At 40.8% G+C, this 18,279-nt stretch overlaps 1 protein-coding gene across 4 annotated transcripts in view; it reads right to left on the minus strand.

Annotated features, from left to right (window-relative positions):
* Positions 1-18,279, minus strand: part of ASTN2 (astrotactin 2) — an 839,920-nt gene that overhangs the window by 550,452 nt on the left and 271,189 nt on the right. For all 4 annotated transcript variants that reach the window (XM_074330925.1, XM_074330926.1, XM_019731189.2 and 1 more), the window contains one exon: positions 2,857-2,964. In XM_074330925.1, the coding sequence (XP_074187026.1) occupies positions 2,857-2,964 (108 nt within the window). The remainder of the gene's footprint in view (positions 1-2,856; positions 2,965-18,279) is intronic.

Here is an 18,279-nt window from a genome sequence, read left to right on the forward strand (position 1 = left end):
CCTGGACCCCTGCACAGCATGTAAGAAACAGCAAAAAGGGGTCACGGCCCTTCCCAGGCAGTGTCTGCAGAACGGGCATTGGGTTCTAAATGACACCTGCCAGGACCAAGTTCACTCTCCATGCTCAAGAAACAACCACAGCAGCAGCAGCAATAACCTTGACAACATCGACTACACTGCCAGGACTGCTTCCCCTGTGCTTCTGCAAAAGGGGCAGCGTCATTTCTGCTCAGGGAATCTGTACTTGTGATTCTTTCCCTACTCTCCCAATGTCTTGCCTTGCTGTAGTCTTTCTCCGTAGCACTTGTAGCCATCGAATGTATTATGTTTTGACATACTACAAGCTCCTCAAGGGTCGGGCTTTTAAAAAATTGTTCCTCGGTTTGTGTTCCCAATGCCAAAAAGATTGTCCGACACACAGTTGGTGCTTAGCAAATATTTGATGTATGGGAGGGAGGGTAGGAGGCTGGGAGGGAAGAAGTAAAGAGGAAGGTTTCACTAGGTAACAGCTGGAAAAAGAGGAAAGAGTGGTGGGAAAGGGGGAACAGAAGAAGAGAGAGAAAGAGAAGAGAGGGAGAACACAGAAGAGAACAAAAGACAGAACAATAAAGAGAAGAAAGCAGTGGTAAATAAGGGAGAAGAAGGAGGGAAGAAAAACATAGAAATTAAAACAAACAAGCAAACAAACCCTGGATACTGAGGAGGAAGAGAAAGACGTGGTGGGAACCAGAGGTGGCAGGAGAGGGACTTGCCATTGCAGACAGTAGGTCTACAGAGCTAGCAGCTTTGGCCTTCAGCTGGCAAGAGGGCCAGGGAGGAAGGGGGCGGGGGCGGGGCGGGGTGCCTCACAGCCCTGGAGGCCTCGCCGTCCTGGAAACACAGCCTGGCCTTTTGGAGTGTATGGGGGCACTGGGCCAAATTGTTTATCTCGAGTCCTACATGTGGCTTGCCTTTGCATTTCTTTCTTAAATTTAACTCCAATTTACGAGGGCGACGCTCAATGATGGATGTTTTTCCAATTAGCTGTAAATAGCCCAGCCCTGAAGAGGAGACCCAGCCTGAGTTCTGGCAGCTCTTTTGGGGAGAAGGAGAAGACAAGCCAAGAATCATCCATCACCAACTTGTAAGTCTCCAGGGCAGCAGATACCAGCAAGCTGAGATATGAGGAGGAGAGAGAGGAAGGCCCAATTATTCTAACGGCTGGAGGCGACAAAGCCTTCCCAGGTGAAGCGCCCAGAGACACTCACCACATGGCACCTTCTCAGTGAAAGGCACCAGGGATAGGGAAATATGAAAACAACAATGAGAACTGAACTGATATTAATAACGTCTACTGTATTTGCCCTTCACATATACCAGGCACCGTGATACATCTTTTATATATCATAACCAAAATTCACCTTAAAGGCTTTGTGAGGCAGTTACAAGACCCCTTTTACAGATGAGAAAACTGAGGTATAGGGAAGGCAGGTAACTTGCCTAAGAGCAAAAGGAGCCCAGAGAAGCTATGTGACCTAGTCTCTTTGAATATCATCATGTACCGTGTTTCCCCGAAAATAAGATCTAGCAGGACCATCAGCTCTAATGCGTCTTTTGGAGCAAAAATCAACATAAGACCCAGCATTATATTATATTATTATATTACATTATATATTATATTATACCTGGTATTATCTTATATTATGTTATATTATACCAGGTCTTACAGGGAAATAAGACCGGGTCTTATATAAATGTTTGCTCCAAAAGACGCATTAGAGCTGATAATCCGGCTAGGTCTAATTTTCAGGGAAACACGGTGTAGGTGGAATGCACGCAGAATCGCTTTGTGGGGAAGATTCTCCCCTCCCGATCCCACTTCCATGGAGAGGAGCGAGGACCACAGGCTGCCACGCGCCTTGACGAGCAACCTCCAAGTTTGCAAGAGGACCCGTGCTTCTTTCTGGGGCTTGCCCCTAAACCCATGGATCTGTCCTTAATCACAGGTGTGTAATCCACATTTGCACCCCAAGTTCTCTATCCCCGAATGCAACCTTGAACTTGCTAATTTCCTATCCTTATAAAACACTCAAGGCTGAGGAATTACACCCGCAGGCGATTGCCTGGAATATGCTCTATTTTCCCCCCAGAAAAGATTTTATCACAGGGGACTGTGGACCTCAGCCCTTTACGGAGCTCTGTTTCAGTGTTTTGACATCTTCTCGCAATGAGTCCATTGAGAAAAATAATTATGCGGTGATACTAATTTTGTCTGTTGAAGACACTGTCTAGAAAGTCACATGGTATCGTACTTATAGGGACTGACTGGAGAACTGTCCCTCTGGCATCAGAGTCAGGTAAACAGAATTTCCTGAACAATCGCTGTCTGTCCCACAGGCCCCTGCACATTTTACCGCCTAGTGTTTCCTTTTGCACTTTGGTTGCTAAGACTCTCAGAGGTAAACTGCCAACTCCTTCTGAGAACGACACAACCCAGTATGGCACTGATTGCCTTGCATTGATTTAACCTGCGTTTGAATGATTTTCCTTACTCCTGTTTTCCTTTCAATCTCATTATCTTAGTTATTTCATTTCCTGTGCTGGATTTAAAAAAAAAAAAAATGCATAAACCTAAAAAAACAAAAAACTTATCCCTCAATCTTTTGAGGAATGAGGTCGGCCAGAAAGCAAACAAAGAATGGAGGGAACTGGATATAATGACAATCACCCATTTAGCTAGGATTTCGGATGCCAGGCTCAGAGTTAACTGGAATGGGATCAGGTTAAGATTTACGTTCTGTCATTAAGCACCAAATCTGCTTCCAGGTTTGCCTCCTGCAGACTCTGGTTCGGGAAGCTTTCCAAGGGTTCCGTTACCTTTGCTGCGGCGACGGCTGCGGTACTGCTCCGTGTAGAACGTCAGCTGCGTTTCGTCATCTGCCTCTGAGCCCGAAGTCCCCTTGACTCTCCCAAAGCTGATTCCCCCTGCAAGGAAGCACACTCCATCAGTCACCCACCGGCCTCCAGAAGCTTCCTAAGTCTGCCATACATCTCTAAGATCAGCGACCCCATCCCCAGCCTTCTTTCTGTACATCCCGAGTGACCCTGGAGTCGGCCTGATTTATGGAAGGGGTTCAGGGCCGGCAGTGAGGTGGACGTGGGTTCTGACAACGGCTTGGCAGGCACAGGGCTGTGACCTTGGAGAAATGCCTCACCTTTCTGAGCCCTGTGTTCTTTCTTCCTAAAATAAAGACAATAACTATTAACCCTGTGGGGTTGCTTTACAGATGAAAGGAGATATGATATATAAAATGCTGGGTCCCTGATGGCTACTACATAATTGATAGCTATATAGTTGTTGAGTACGATGAGCCTTACTCTAAGAAAACACTCCAGGTACCTTAAGTTCACACACATTTCTCTCAAGTGCTTACCATATGGCCAGGCCCAGAGTCAGAAACTGGACATACAAAGATACAACCCAGTCCTTGCCAGCCAGTGGGTCATAAGCTAGTCAAGGTGACACGTGGGGTCGTACAGCACCTTTAACCTAATTCATGGTCCATTTTCCACACCACGAGACCCTGGGAATATGGGGGAGAGCGATCCATCCCAACTCAGACAACCTGAAAAGGTTTTATGGAGAAAGGAAGATTTAAGTCAGGGCTGGAAGGATGGCTGGATGAGGCTTCAGTGGTAGAAAGTCGAGTTCCAAGGAGAGGTGAGAGCTGGGCATCCCTGGCGTGGGGCGTGCGGACAGGTGGGGGCCACATCCAGGGCAGTGGAAGAGCAGCTCTCTACAGAGGCCAGTAGGACCTGTCAAATTGCCATTAACATATTTTACTGTTACAGAAAAACAAAGGAAGAAAGCAAGGGAGAGAGCGGATACGAGGAAAGAAGGGAAGAAAGGAAAGAGGAAGGGAGAGAGGGAGGAAGGGAGCGGGATGACTTTTGTTCATCTACACAATTCTTGGCCACGGGGAAATGACGTCATCTGGTAAGATAGTTGTCTTATATACAGAAATACTTATCTGTCATACTTCCTGCTGTGTTTGGGGCAACAGTGAAAAAGAGATGAATCTGTGTCTGTCCAGAGTCACCCCAGCCTCTTCCCACACCTCCTTTAATGCCACCCAGTACTTTTAAATGTTCCAGCAATCCTCTCTCTCTCCTAGCCTCTCTCCCTCTTTCTCATCTTCCTTCCTCTCCCGCACAAATGACCTCTTACAGTCCTGCCATGGTGAACATGGCAGACAGAATGCAGACAGGATTCGTTCCTTAATTGGGACAGTGTAGTGGGGGCCACAGCAAAGGCATCAGGTAATTCTAATATAATCAGAAAAAGCTAACCCTTGTATAACACTGTCTCTCTGCCAGGCATAGCCCTTCACATGTATGGATTGGTTTAATCCTTACAGTAACCCTAAGATGTAGATTACTACTTTTATTCCCATTGTAATGGATGAGGAAATGAAGGCCCAAGGAGATGAAACAATTTTCCCAGGGTCATACAGCTTGGAAGTAGCAGCACCGCAATTCAAATCCAGACAGTAGCAGCAGTCTATTGCCTACACCAGTCTCTATGCTGGTGCACGGTAAAATACGAGTACATACATCACTTCCTGTCCACAGCTGGCCCTGTAAGGAAGGCACTATGAACCTTGTTTTGCAGATGAATAAACCACATCTCCCAGAGGTGATGTGAGGTCGTAAGTGAGGGAGCAGGAACTGAAAGCAGGTCTGCCTACCTGCAAAGCCGGCCTCATCACTAAAATTACCCAGGAAGTGTGTGCATGCGAGTGTGCGTGGAGGTAGAGCAGTGACAAAAGCCGGATGATTCGACCTCTGAGGAGTAGCAGGTCTGTGACTTGTCCCCAATACCAGGGCGCGTTTTTCACTTCTCACTGCTCCTGTCCCAAACCTCTGTAATTGCACTTATCGGTAGGGACCCCAGTCAGGCTTAGCAAATTCTAGTGACGCCTCCATCATCCCCGACATGCAGGCACACAGAAGCCAGGGCCCTGACTATCACGAGGGCTTCTCCAGTTCTCCCACCATTCCCACCCCTCTGACCCTCACCTCCCAGGTATCACTGTCAGAGTGGGAACTGAGGTTCAGGGAGGCCAATGAAAATATCACACAAGTCCAATGACAACCCGTCCAATGAAAATATCACACAAGCCACACATGCAATTTTAAATGTTCAAGTAGCGACATTAAAAAGATGAAAATAAACAGGTATCATTAATTTTTAGACTATATCGTACTTAACCAAATAGATTCAAAATTTTGTCATTTTAACATGTAATTGACAAAATTATTATACGGAGATAGCTCATCTATCTTGCAAAATACATTTTTGAAATCCAGTGTATGCTTCCAGCACACCTCAATACAAGCCAGCCACATTTCCAGTGCCCGCTCTGTTGGAGAACACAGTTTTGGAGGTACTAATACAACCATTGTTACTGAGCATAATTAAGGACCAGGATTTGGACACAGGAGAGAGATGACGAAACCACAGGCCCCACTAAGGCGTTGAATCATTTTTCAAATAACACTTGGATAAAAAATGCCAGAGCTCAGATTCCATTAAAAGACAACAGCCATTGTCTCTGTCCGAAGGCATTCAGAGTCTAGCAGTTTTCTACATTGGTTTAACCCATGAGTCATGAGAGGTAAGAAGAAATCAGAGTATTGGTGTCAGACATGACTCCTAATTCTTGGTCTCACTTATTAGCTGAGTGGGCTTGGGCAAGGCACCTCACCTCTCTGAATTCATCTTTAAAAGGGGGACAGTATCTCTCAGCTCACTTGGTCGTTAGGAGGAAAATGATGTAGTGCATGCAAACAGTTGGCTTAAAGACCAAATCACTGAGGGGGAGGGCACATTCACTTATTCAATGCATGCCTGGGTTTAACAGAAGAAACGGAAGCACCGATGGATGGCAGTGGTGACTCCCTGCAGTTTGTGACATCCTAGGGCGGCGGCAGCCACCCAAGGCATATAACCTCTGAGTGTCCACATAATCAGATAGGGCCACAGGCCAATTAAAGAGTGCCTTGGAGATGATCCAGACAGATGCAAAAGGACCCCTCTACTAACATTTTAATATGAAATTGTTGATTTAGTGAACTAAAGTGCAGCCATTCATCACTCAGGGCTGATCAAGTATTTCCATTTAGGAGCTGAGGGAAAGTGAGAACGGTCACAGACTGGTGAGAAAAACTGAGAGCAACCATCAGCTCCTTTGCCCTTGTTCCACAAACCCCTGGTTCCTCTGGTCCTGAATGGTCCAGGATGGAGCCACGAAGAAGATGGGCTGAGTAACATACCACAGTGTAGTGTGTACTGCTCAGCGCACTTTATATACAATATCCCATCTACACTTCACAAGGGGTCTGAGAGGTAAGAAGCATCCCAGTTTTACCAAGGAGTAAACGAGCCTTCAGAATCTCAATGCTGGTTATTTACGATCACACAAAATACAAATGGCAGAGCCCCCAAATTTGAACCTGGCTTCTGTCTCATTCGAAAACCCCTGTTCTCATGAAAAGATTAATCATTAGGGAAACACAAATCGAAGCCACAAGGAGACACCACTTCATATCCACTAGGTTGGCCATAATCAAAATAATGAGAAAATGACAGGTGTTGGAGAGGATGTAGAGAAATTGGAACCGTCATACGTTGCTGTGGGAATACAAAATTGTGCACCCACTGTGGAAAATAGTTGGGCAGTTCCTCAAGAAGTTAAACACAAAATTACCACATGACCTAGCAATTCTGCCCCTAGGGATATCCCAAATAATTGAAGATAGGGTATTCAAATAATTGTTCATAAATGTTCGCAGCAGCACTATTTACAACAGCAAAAAGGTAGAAAAAATCCAAGTGTTCACTCACTAATAAATGGATAAACAAAATATGGTATTCTATACAATGGAATATTATTCAGTCATAAAAGGGAATGCTGACACATGCTACAACATGGCTGGACCTTGCAAACATCCTGTTAAGTGACAGACCAGACATAAAAGCCAGATAATATATTACATAAAACATCCAGAATATGTAATCCCCTAAAGACAGCGAGTGGCGGTTGCCGGGGCCGGGCCGAGGGGAAGAGGAACAGTGATTGTTAATGAGTATGCAACCTCCTTTTGGTGTGATCAAAATGTCTTGGAACCAGATAAAGGTGAGAGTTGCACAACCTTATAAATGTACTAAGTGGCAATGAATTACACACTCTAAACGAGTGACTGGTTAATGTTATGTGAATTTTACCTCAATAAATAAAAATGTTGTTTTTTTATAAAGAGGCCCTCTGTTCTTTTTGTAACATCATAAGATGGATGGCAGAACTGTAGGATTGGGGAATGTGTGAACTGTGAGATACAGAGAGGGAGAGGGAAAGTTGAGACACAGAGGAGATGCATTACAGAGCCATGTGGATGGGTGCCAAGCTCAGGCATCCTGCGTCCCAACCCATTGTTTGGGGATGCATGCGTGGCCATTCAGTCCATCCTGAACCTACTGGTCGCCTCCAAAATCCCAACAACACTCACTCGTTTGTTGATTCATTCATTTAACAATTGTCCACTAAGTGTTCATTCTGTACCAGACACTGTTCTAGGCACTGAGAATACTGCTGCGACTCAGACAGACCCAACCTACTGACCTTCTGGGGCTTACTTTCTTGTGAGGAAGCAATAGAGACAGTCCAGGCATGATACTAAGCCCCTGCAAGGGAATTATCTCAATTTTGCTGATAAATTAACTGAGATATTCAGAGGTATTTAAAGGCTTCCCCAAGATGACACAGATATGTGGTGGCAAATTAGGAACCTGAGCCCAACTTTGCTCTGGAACAAATCAACACATCTGAACAACTTGACGTTCATAGTATGGGAAAGGCTGGTCCAGGAGCTGGGATGCTTGGCCTTCCGTGGTCCTGTGAGGATTAACGCATTGCTCTTCTTTGCAAGTCTACCTTCTCTGACTGGGCTGCCCCATCCACAGAGCTGCTCTGCCAGCCCCTCCACACTCCATCTCCTGCACTCTTGGTATCATGATGGATGGTGGTGACATGTTAAATTATTTAGGCTCTGTGTCTTCCTCGTGTTGGTGACAGCGATATTGAATTTTCAGATTGCCCAGAACTGTGCCAGATAGAGAAATATGAAGCTTGGGAATGCAAAAACCCATCTGATCCCCAACTGTCCAGGGAATACTAAGGGTGCCAGTCATAGAAAGAGGACAGAAGTGGCTAAAACTTCCCACACCCCCTAAAGCATACAACTCACAATTACTCTGAGCTCTAGCGCTAAACTACAGATGTTCATACACACCCAGCACTTGGAGATGCTCTGATCACAATTGCTACCTGCCATCGGGCACCGCTATAGGCCAGGTACAGTGCCAGGCACTCTACCCAGAGGTGGCACATATTACTATTCCCCCAGATGTGGAAACAGAAGCTGAGAGAGGCAGATTGCCTTATCTGCAGGCCACAGCAGGACCTGTGTTCAATTCAACCCCTGGTTTATCAGAGCCCCAAGGAAAGAAGATTCTGCAGCATTCTTTGGATTCATGTTGAATTTTTTAAATTGGTCTTTATGGTTAAAAAATATTTATGGTAAAATATAACTGAACACGACTGTCTATAATTTCACACACAAAAAAAAGTGCAAATGACCAGAGACTCAATTATAGGGAATATAATTTAAAAAAACAAAAAAAAGAAAATGATGGTATATCTGTAAAATAGACTTTCATGAGACCATTAAATACAGTGACACAAATCTATATTTATTGACAAGCAAGGCTCTCCATGATAAATTGTTGAGTACAATAGTATACAGAGAAGATTGCAAAAAGGGACTCCACTTGTGTAAATTTACACACCGCTGCTGATATTTGGTGTGAATAGGTAGCTTGGCAATGCTGAGTGTGTGTTACAAAAGACAGATTAGGCATATAAAACGTTACCCAAGTCTTCAAATAACCACACACCTGTGGTCGTAAGAATCACAATTGTTCTTACATGCCACGAGCTTTCAGCTTGCCTAGGTTAGTTTTCCTATCTGTTTCATAGCAACATAAATTCTTTCATTTTCATTTTAGAGAATCATTTTACTTTTTCTTTCAACTGGAAAATGTGTTTTTAAATAAAGGCTTGTTTTAATCTAAGAAAAATATAAAAAAAACACATTTTAAAAAATAAGGTAAAAGTTATTTTGAGGTGTTCATGATCTAAGGTTATGATCAAGTTTTAAAAAACAAATTGCAAAACTCTAAGTGCAAAATTATCCTATTTGTTTTAAACACACACACACACACACACACAAAATGTAAATGTTTCATGTATACACACACATAAAAAGTTACTGAAATAAATATGTAAAGGTGCTCCAGCGGTTATTCTCTGGGTAGTAACATTTGAGGTATTCAATTTTTATTATTATTGCTCATCTGCATTTTATAATTTTCCTTCAGTGAACATCTAATGCTTGGTAATAAAAAGGACACTTAATAAAAGTTATGTTTCATTTTAAAACTAGACTGTCTTTATTGCTGCTGTTTAAGCTCATCCCTCACTTGACCTTTCATGCAATATGGCCATCTCAGAGAAGATCACCCCACTACCCAAAAAGGGAGCTATCTCAATTTACCCTCACATTTCTTGTGTGTGGCACAAAGAACTATCTATGGAGGAGAAGCTCTCCAATCAAGTTTAACTCAGTATCTCGTGAAAGTAAAGTGTCGTCTTGTGAAATACCCCATTGCTCCCTATGGGAGGCTGTATTTTCCAAAGGTGGCCATGACAAAATCTCCCATCCCACATTTTCTGCTGCAATGTGCCCTTTGCCACGCTCCCAACAAAGGTGGAGATAATTTCCCTCCCTCTGCATCTGGGCTGCCTTAGGGGTGTGTTTTGAGTAAAGAGGCTGCAAAAGAAACGACCCTGCATAACCTCTAGGACTGGGTCAGAAAAGGTGATACAGCTTCTGCCCGGCTCTCTGGAAAGGCTGACTCTGTAGACGCTCCCTCCCTCCCTCTTCGGAAACCTACCACTGTGCTGTGAGAAGTCTTTGCCACGTGGAAAGGCCGCGTGTAAGTGGTCCGGTCAACAGTCACGGCTGAGCTCAGCTTCCAAGACAGCCCAGGCCAGGTGGCAAGCGGTGAGAGATGTTTCTAGTTGATTCCAGCCCCAGCCATCTGAGTCACCCACAGATGTCTGAGGATTCTCAGCTGAGTCTTGATCGACGTGGAGCTCAGATAACTTACCTTCCCTGTGTTGTTTATGAATTCCCAACTCCTAGCACCCAAGAGCATAATACGATGTTTTTGTTTGAAGGCACTAAGTTTGGGTGGTGTATTATGCAGTAGTCGGCAATCAGAATATTCCCCTTGTCTAGTCCTATAAAAATATCCACACTCATTCCAACCTGTCACCATATGGCAGCTGGGCCACGGAAAGATGAACTAGGTGTCCAGAGACCCAAGTCCTGTTACTGTCATACAGTGCGACTAAAACAGACATTAATATCTAGCAAATCCTGCATAACATTTAACCGTCTCCCCAAATATAGCAACTCATGTCACCTTCACAATGATTGGATGAAATAGGTATTGCTATCCCCATTTGAAAGATGGGGACATTGAAGGTCAGATACAACACAAATGATATGCTCAAGTTCACGTATCTCATAAATGGCAGAGAGACTAGAATACAGAGGCAGAGCCAGAAGGTACAAGAGAATCAAGGAACCAGTTTGGGTCTGTGAGGTTGGCCACAAATCAAGTTCCCTGCAATTTCTACTCTCTAGACTGTCTAGCTTTTGGGAATCACAGGCTCAGTCTATTTTACGACCTCCATACAATGGCCCCTCATCTGTTTAAAGATTGTTCATCGGCCCGTTATAATCTTTCCATCCGAGCTAAGCTTTCCTATTAATATCTTCAACATTCCTTATATCATATGCTTTATATAAATGATAATTGTTTGGATTACAAAGTCAATGCAAATTTATTGTAGAAAATTAGAACCAAATAAGAAAGCACAAAGAAGAAAAAAATAATCAAGTTAAATACAATCACTTCCAACTGACTTCCCTTATTTCTAGTTTTTAAGCATTCATTTATATGCATATGTTTTTACAACTGGATTTTATTGTCTTGTAATGTGAGCACATCTTGTAAGTTTTGTTTAAAATATCTAAGCATATATTTATTCATTCATTTATGTCAGACATACATATTGGAATCCAACTATATGCTTGGCACCTTCGCTATTATATAAATTGCATATATCACATATGTGTGCAAATGCACACATCTAGATCTATATCTAAATGTATATGTATAGCAATACCTTCAGCTATACTTACATCTATACCTGTATCCAGCAAAGTGTTAATAGCGATTTTCTCTGAATACCGAGATTTTCTTCTTTTTGTTTACCTTTCTCTTTTTCTTTTACTATGGAAAATAACAGAGTTCACTTGTAGAATTAAAATTAAGCTAAATAAAATGTCAAACACATCATCCCATGTCATTAAGTATTAACCCCCATATCATTTAATGCCCGCAATATATTCCACTGTATCAATGTATCATCACTTATTTAATCAATTCCCTATTGTTTAAATTTTATAGTGTTTCCAATTTTTCACTATAATGTTGCATTGCATGTTCCTAAAGATAAATCATTCTACAAATCCCTGTGCATCCATGTGTAACATTTTTTCGAGAGTAAAAAGATGAATTGCTGGGTCAAAGGATATTGATGTATTTAAAGTTTTTGATCCATATTGTCAAGATGTCCTCCAGAAAGGTTGTATCAATCTTATCCTGATCAGCTGTATATAGGAGTGATTATTTTACTGTATCCTCTATAACACTGGGTATTACACATTGTTCCAATCTTTTGATATGCATCCCATATGTCAAATTTATTCTGTCAGATTCTTTTCAACATATTCCAATTTGTTCAAGTCCTTTTGGAGTTTTGCTGTCCAGAATGAGGCGTGATAATGCAGGTGTGACCTGACTCACTAAGAGCAGAAATGGGCTATCACCTCCCTTTCTGTGAACACGAGACTCATAATAATGCAGCCCAGGACTGCTTCCACTTTACCGGCAGCTGACATGTATTCAATATGCCCTCAGTTCTTTGTTCACATGCACTGCAAATGAATCTGGTCGTTCCCATCCTGTACTTGTAGAATTGATTTTTCTAAACCAAAGTAAAGAACATTTTGTACTACCAAATTGTAGCTGTACCTTTTGGCCCTTTCTTCTAGTGTCTCACGCTATTTTTTGGTCCTATCCTGTGATCTCATGTTTCCCCTATTCCCTGACTACCTGCTCTCTACGAATTGGATAAATACGGAAAGGAGCAGGACGTAAGAAAAGGAACAGATAGTTACTGTTTACAGCATGTCACGCCTAAATGTATGTATGTTAAAATCTTATAGTACACATAAGAGTATAATGAGGCTGATGTTGGGATCCTTGCTTTAAATATTAAGAAACTGCTGTTTGCAGGGATTATCTGCCTTGGGCCACAAGGTCAGTAAGGAGAAGAGATTGGCTGGGAAGTCTAATCGGGGTCCTTGCTATTCCCAGCATCCCATCCCAGTTCTTCCCTGATCTAAGGCAAGGGTGTCCGTGTGGAAGAGAAGTACATGGAGAAGAGACCTTGACAGCTCGTGGCTAAAGAACTTTCTTCAGGTTGGCACAGTCCTGTCATAAACATTCTTTGGGAACATGTACTTGAATAAAAATGAACCATCAGACTATACACTACTATCCAGCAATCTACACTTTTCTCCTTTGGAAATAAGAAACAAACAAACATATTGTTCATTTAGGAAAAATCTGTTGAGAGTTTATAATGTACCAGGAAGTGGATATGCACTGGGGCGTGAACCAGGAACACTCTCTGCCATCACAGAGCTTGCATTTAATTAGGGAGGTGGGATATTCAGCTAAATACATGCAAAAAGGAACCGGATCCCGGGAAGTTCTGTCAAATATCTTCCAGACATTCAGATTCCCTGTGTCTGTGGCATCTCCCTGATCTACCTGTGTAACGAAACTGTCGGAAGTAGAAATGCGATTCGCCCGTCGTGATTTAGTCTTAGCGAACCCATGATGGCTCCTAAGGGATCTCATCATTGCACGTGCTCACTCTGTAAATTTCACCAACTGACCTTACTGTTCTCGAGAATCAAAATGAAGTTTCAAAAGTGCTTCACTACATATTTGAAAGCAGAATAAAATGTGTCCTTCAGAATCATCCGTGCTGCTCTACCTAAAACCTGATTCCGCCCTGAATATAACTAAGCCTGTGGTTCTGAAAACGTATCTTCAAACTATTTTAGGCATGGAAAAGTAATTCTCTTTGGGCTGGAGACTGAAATTGAGGCAGACTCTTCAAAGTAAATACTTAGAACCTCCTCTGTGTGCTAGTGCTCAATCCCTGTGAAACATCTCCATTCTCCCTTTTCTAGTTTTCAGATTTTCTCTTGTTATAAGTGACAGATCTGACAGACTCAGAATGCATTTTGTTTTATACTTTCATCTGGTAATAAGGCTTCAGTTCTTTCGTGCAATGGGACAATCATTTTCTTGTTCTTATTGTTCCAAAAGCAATTGCAAAAGCCTTTTTAAACTTTTTGTTTGTTTTCTTTCAAAGTGGCCCACTATGCATTGACAAGTTTGAAGTCTCAGCCTTTCTGGGAGGACTTTCGTAAGTTTGAACTAAACTGTTACACATTTTTGGCGTTTTTTCCAATCTTTTAGTTTGCTGTGCAAATATGTCTTCTTCCTCTATGCTTCCCAAATTCTTCCTTCATTGTAATTCTCTTTGATTACTTGTTCAGAATTTCATTTTTCAGAGTTTTCCTCTCTTAATACATCTATTTCATTTCAGAGTCTGCAGTCATAAAACCAGAAAAATCTATCCTCAGGCATTAAAATGGTATGCATATATGTCTTCATAAATTCTTGGTTATAATTTTTCATCTTTTGAAATAGAGATGTTATTTCTTCATTTAATAATATCCAGTGCTTGCAAAGGTTTTACGAAATGATTATTTTCCTAAATTGCTGCAAGCAGTGCAAAATTTGTATGGCCCTTTTGGGAAACAATTTGGCAATATAAAAAATAAAACACCTTAAAAATGTCCATCCCTCTGGAACCACTTCTGGGAATTCACCCTAAGGAAACCACCCTTCATAGAAAAAAGGGTTTACGTAGCAATATACTCATTGCAATGGTATTTATAAATATAAGAAAATGGAAAATAACCTTAATGGACAACATGAGTTAATTATGTTGGGATATTCAATGGGTCTTGATGATGATGAGATAGTACAGAAAATACTAATGCCCAATACTAATTTTAAGAAAGGGAGTCCAAAGCATAAATTCTGTATTATAAAGTGAATACTACTGAATATAGCAGAGGTTCTGCTTATGGTATGGAGCAGTAAGATATTAATGAACCTATCCTTCTATGGATAACAACAGTAAATTCTGGACAAAATAAAAAGAACCATACCTGAGGGCTTTGGAAAGTAAATAAGCGCAGGTATATTTTAGAAAGGAGTTGAAATTTGGAGAAAATAGGCAACATAAGGTGAATTTCCCACATCTCAAGCTTTGTCCTGAGGGTTGGTCACAGTTTCAGTATGGCTCAGGGCAACTGAAACACCAAGAGAAAAAGAGAAACTCTGCTGTCTTGCTGGAGTGAGGACCCAGGGGACGGATCTCAGCTCAACCAAGGCCATCAGGAAATGAGAGAGGAATCCAGGAAGGAGAGATCCAGGGAAGTCTCCCAATCTGTGTGTGGTCTCTGCCCACATCTTTAGCTGACCTGTGACCCACTCATGTGTAAGGCAGACTCCAACCAGCTCAGCAAAGAAAATGAAACAACTGAGATTTGAGATGCTGCTCACCACAGGCAAGACAGCTGGAGTCCAACCATGTTAACTGCCTGCAAAACCCAAACAACAACAATGTTCTCAGGAGAATTACACTCCCACAATCTTCATACAGTAAATTCACATTTCTAGAATTCAAGAAAAATTTTTCCAATATAAGGTGAACCAGGAAAGTTCCATCCATTCCCACGGGGAAAAGATGGAAAGGCCAACCTAAGATAATCCAGATGCACATGGACCTCACACAACTACTACAGATGCTCTCAATTAGGTAAGGAAAAGACGACTATAATGAAAACAGAATAGAAAAATTATTAACAGAAAAAAATATAAATACATATATACACATACATATATATATACAGCAAGTGATTTTAGAACTCAAAAAATGAAACATATATGATTTTTTAAAAACCACTGCATGGGCTTAACAGAATGGAGACAAAGCAGGAAATTATCACTGGTCTTGAAGACAGATTAACAGAAATTCCCTAATCTTCAGAAGAGAGAGAAGAAAGATTGGGAAAAAAATAATAGTATTTAAGGGATTCATGGGACAACATCAAAAGTTCCAAATACTGATGACTGGAGGCTCAGAAGACAAGGAGACAGAAGAGAGTTAGAAAAAAAACAACACTTAAAGAAATAATGATTGAAATTAACCAAATTTAGTGGATAAATTAACAAATTCCCAAAGCTCAGGGGAGACCAAATAGGATAAGCTTGGAGTTGGGGGAGTCTCTCTCTCTCTCTCTCTCTCTCTGGTTATAGTTGCAGCCTGTGCTGCAAATCAAATAGACAGAGACATCCTTGCTCTCTAACCACTTCAACATGGCAAAAAATAGATAAAAAATAAAGTAGAACAATTAGAAAGGAAGGAATAAAAGTCTATTTGTTCACAGATGACATAATTGTTTAGAAAAAGAATCACAAAGAACCTACAAAACAACTATTAAAATAAGCAACTTTAGCATAGTTGAAAGATTAATATACAAAAGTTAATTATGCTTTTATATATAGGCAGCAAACAGTTAAAAAATAAAAATTCAAAACCAGTTCCATTTTTCATAGTGTAAGAAATTCTAAAATATGTAATAAAATGTTTAACAAAAGGCATGCAAGATCTTTCAATGAGAACATCTAAAAACTTTTATGAGAAATTAAAGAAACCCTAAAAAAATGGAGAGATATACATACCATATATGTGGATTTCAAGACTCAGTATTGTTAAGATGACATTTTCCCTCACCTTGTTTATCTATAGGTTGAGTGCAATCCTAATTATAATCCCAGCAGGCATTTTTTTTTCTTTTCTTACTTTTTTTTTTTTTAGGAAGAGACACGATGATTCTAAAAATTACATGGAAGTGGAAATAACCTAGAATAGCCAAGCGATTTTAAAATAGAACAAAATTAGAGGACTTACATTACCTGTTTTCAAGACTTCCTATAAAACTATAGTAACCAAGACAGTATATTATTGGTAAAGGATAGACATATAGATTAATGAAACAGAATAGAGTTCAGAAATACACACAACTAATTTTTGATGAAGTTATCAATCAAAGGAAAGTCTTTTCAACCAATGGTGATGGAACAACTGGAAAAGCATCTGCTAAAAGAAATAAACATAGGCCCTAAGTTCATACCATGTACACATAGTAACTCAAAATGAATCACAGAATTAAACGTAACTGTTAAAACTATCAACCTTCTAGAAGAAAACAGGAAAAACAATCTTTGTGACCTTGGGGTAGACAAAGATCTTAGATAGGAAACCAAATGCATGAACCATTTTATGTATATATATACACCAGGGGTGCCAAAAAAATGTATACAAGTGGACACTTTGGTCAGCGTTGCTCAAGCAGTAGTTCACCGTAATCAGAATTGTCTGGACACTGATGGTAACCACTTTAAGCACCTCTTGTAATTGCAGAAGTCAAACGTGACTTGTATTCATCTTTTGTTATCAGTATGTATTGAGTATTACAATTTTGATACAGTTTTCCTTTCTTAAAATGTGTATACTTTTTTTTTAATTTATTGGGGTGACAATTGTTAGTGAAATTACATAGATTTCAGGTGTACAATTCTGTATTGCGTCATCTATAAATCCCATTGTGTGTTCACCACCCAGAGTCAGTGCTCCTTCCATCACCATATCTCTCTCTCTCTCTCTCTCTCTCTCTCTGTCTGTCTCTCTCTCTCTCTCTCTCTCTCTGTCTCTCTCTGTCTCTCTCTCTGTGTGTGTGTGTGTGTGTATATATATATATGAAAAAACTTGACTCGTCAAAAGGCACCAGTAAGAAAAGTAAAAGCAAGCCACGGATTGGGAAAAAATATCTATGAATACATATATCAAAGGACTTTCTCCAGAATATATAAAGACTCCTGGTAATTCTATAAAAAGAAGATAAAGGACCCAGTTAAAGAAACTGGCAAACAATTTGAAGAAATACTTCAACAAACAAACATAGAAATGGCAATAGGCACATTGAAAGATGCTTACCCTCTTTAGTCGTCAGGGAAATGCAAACTAAACAACAAATAGATACCAGGACACAGCCATTAGAATGGCTAATTTTTTTTAAAAACATCAGCCTTACAGATACTGCCAAGGTTTTGGAGCAGGTGAAGCTCTCACACTGCTGGTGAGAATGCCCATCATGCACCTGCTTTGAAAAATACTGTTTCTCAATAAGTTAAACCTACAACAACTATACAATCCAGATGTTCCATTCCTAGTAATTGACTGAAGAGAAAGGAAAACATGTCCACACAAAGACTTGTATATAAATATCCAAGCAGGTTTGTCCACAATAGCAAAAACACTAGGATCAACCCAAATGTTCATCAACAGGTGACTACAGAAAGCACAATACATAGCCACATGATGGAATACTATTCAGCATTAACAGGAAGTTTTGGTACGTGCCACAATACAGATGATTCTCAAAAGCATTAAGCTGAGTGAAAGATACCAGACACCAAAAATATACATTGGATAATTCCATTTATATGCAAGTGCAGAAAAGGCAAATCCAAGCCATAGTGACAGAAAGCACATCTGTGGTTATCTGATGGGGGGAACAAAGGGTGTGGTACAAAAAGACCACAGGGACTCTTCTGGGTGTGGTGAAGACATTCACTAGTGAATACATCTTCCAAAACTCGCTGAACTGTATACTCTAAGTGGATACAGTTTATTGTATGTAACATACACCTTAATAAAGTTGATGTTTAAATTGCACATAAAAATAAAAATGAAGCTTGGAAAGACATTAGAGCAAAATTTATATGTTGGTAATATTTGGATGATGGTGTTAAAGGGAATTTGTATT

Source organism: Rhinolophus sinicus, linkage group LG04 (genome assembly GCF_036562045.2).
Source record: "Rhinolophus sinicus isolate RSC01 linkage group LG04, ASM3656204v1, whole genome shotgun sequence".
Taxonomy (NCBI): Eukaryota; Metazoa; Chordata; class Mammalia; order Chiroptera; family Rhinolophidae; genus Rhinolophus; species Rhinolophus sinicus.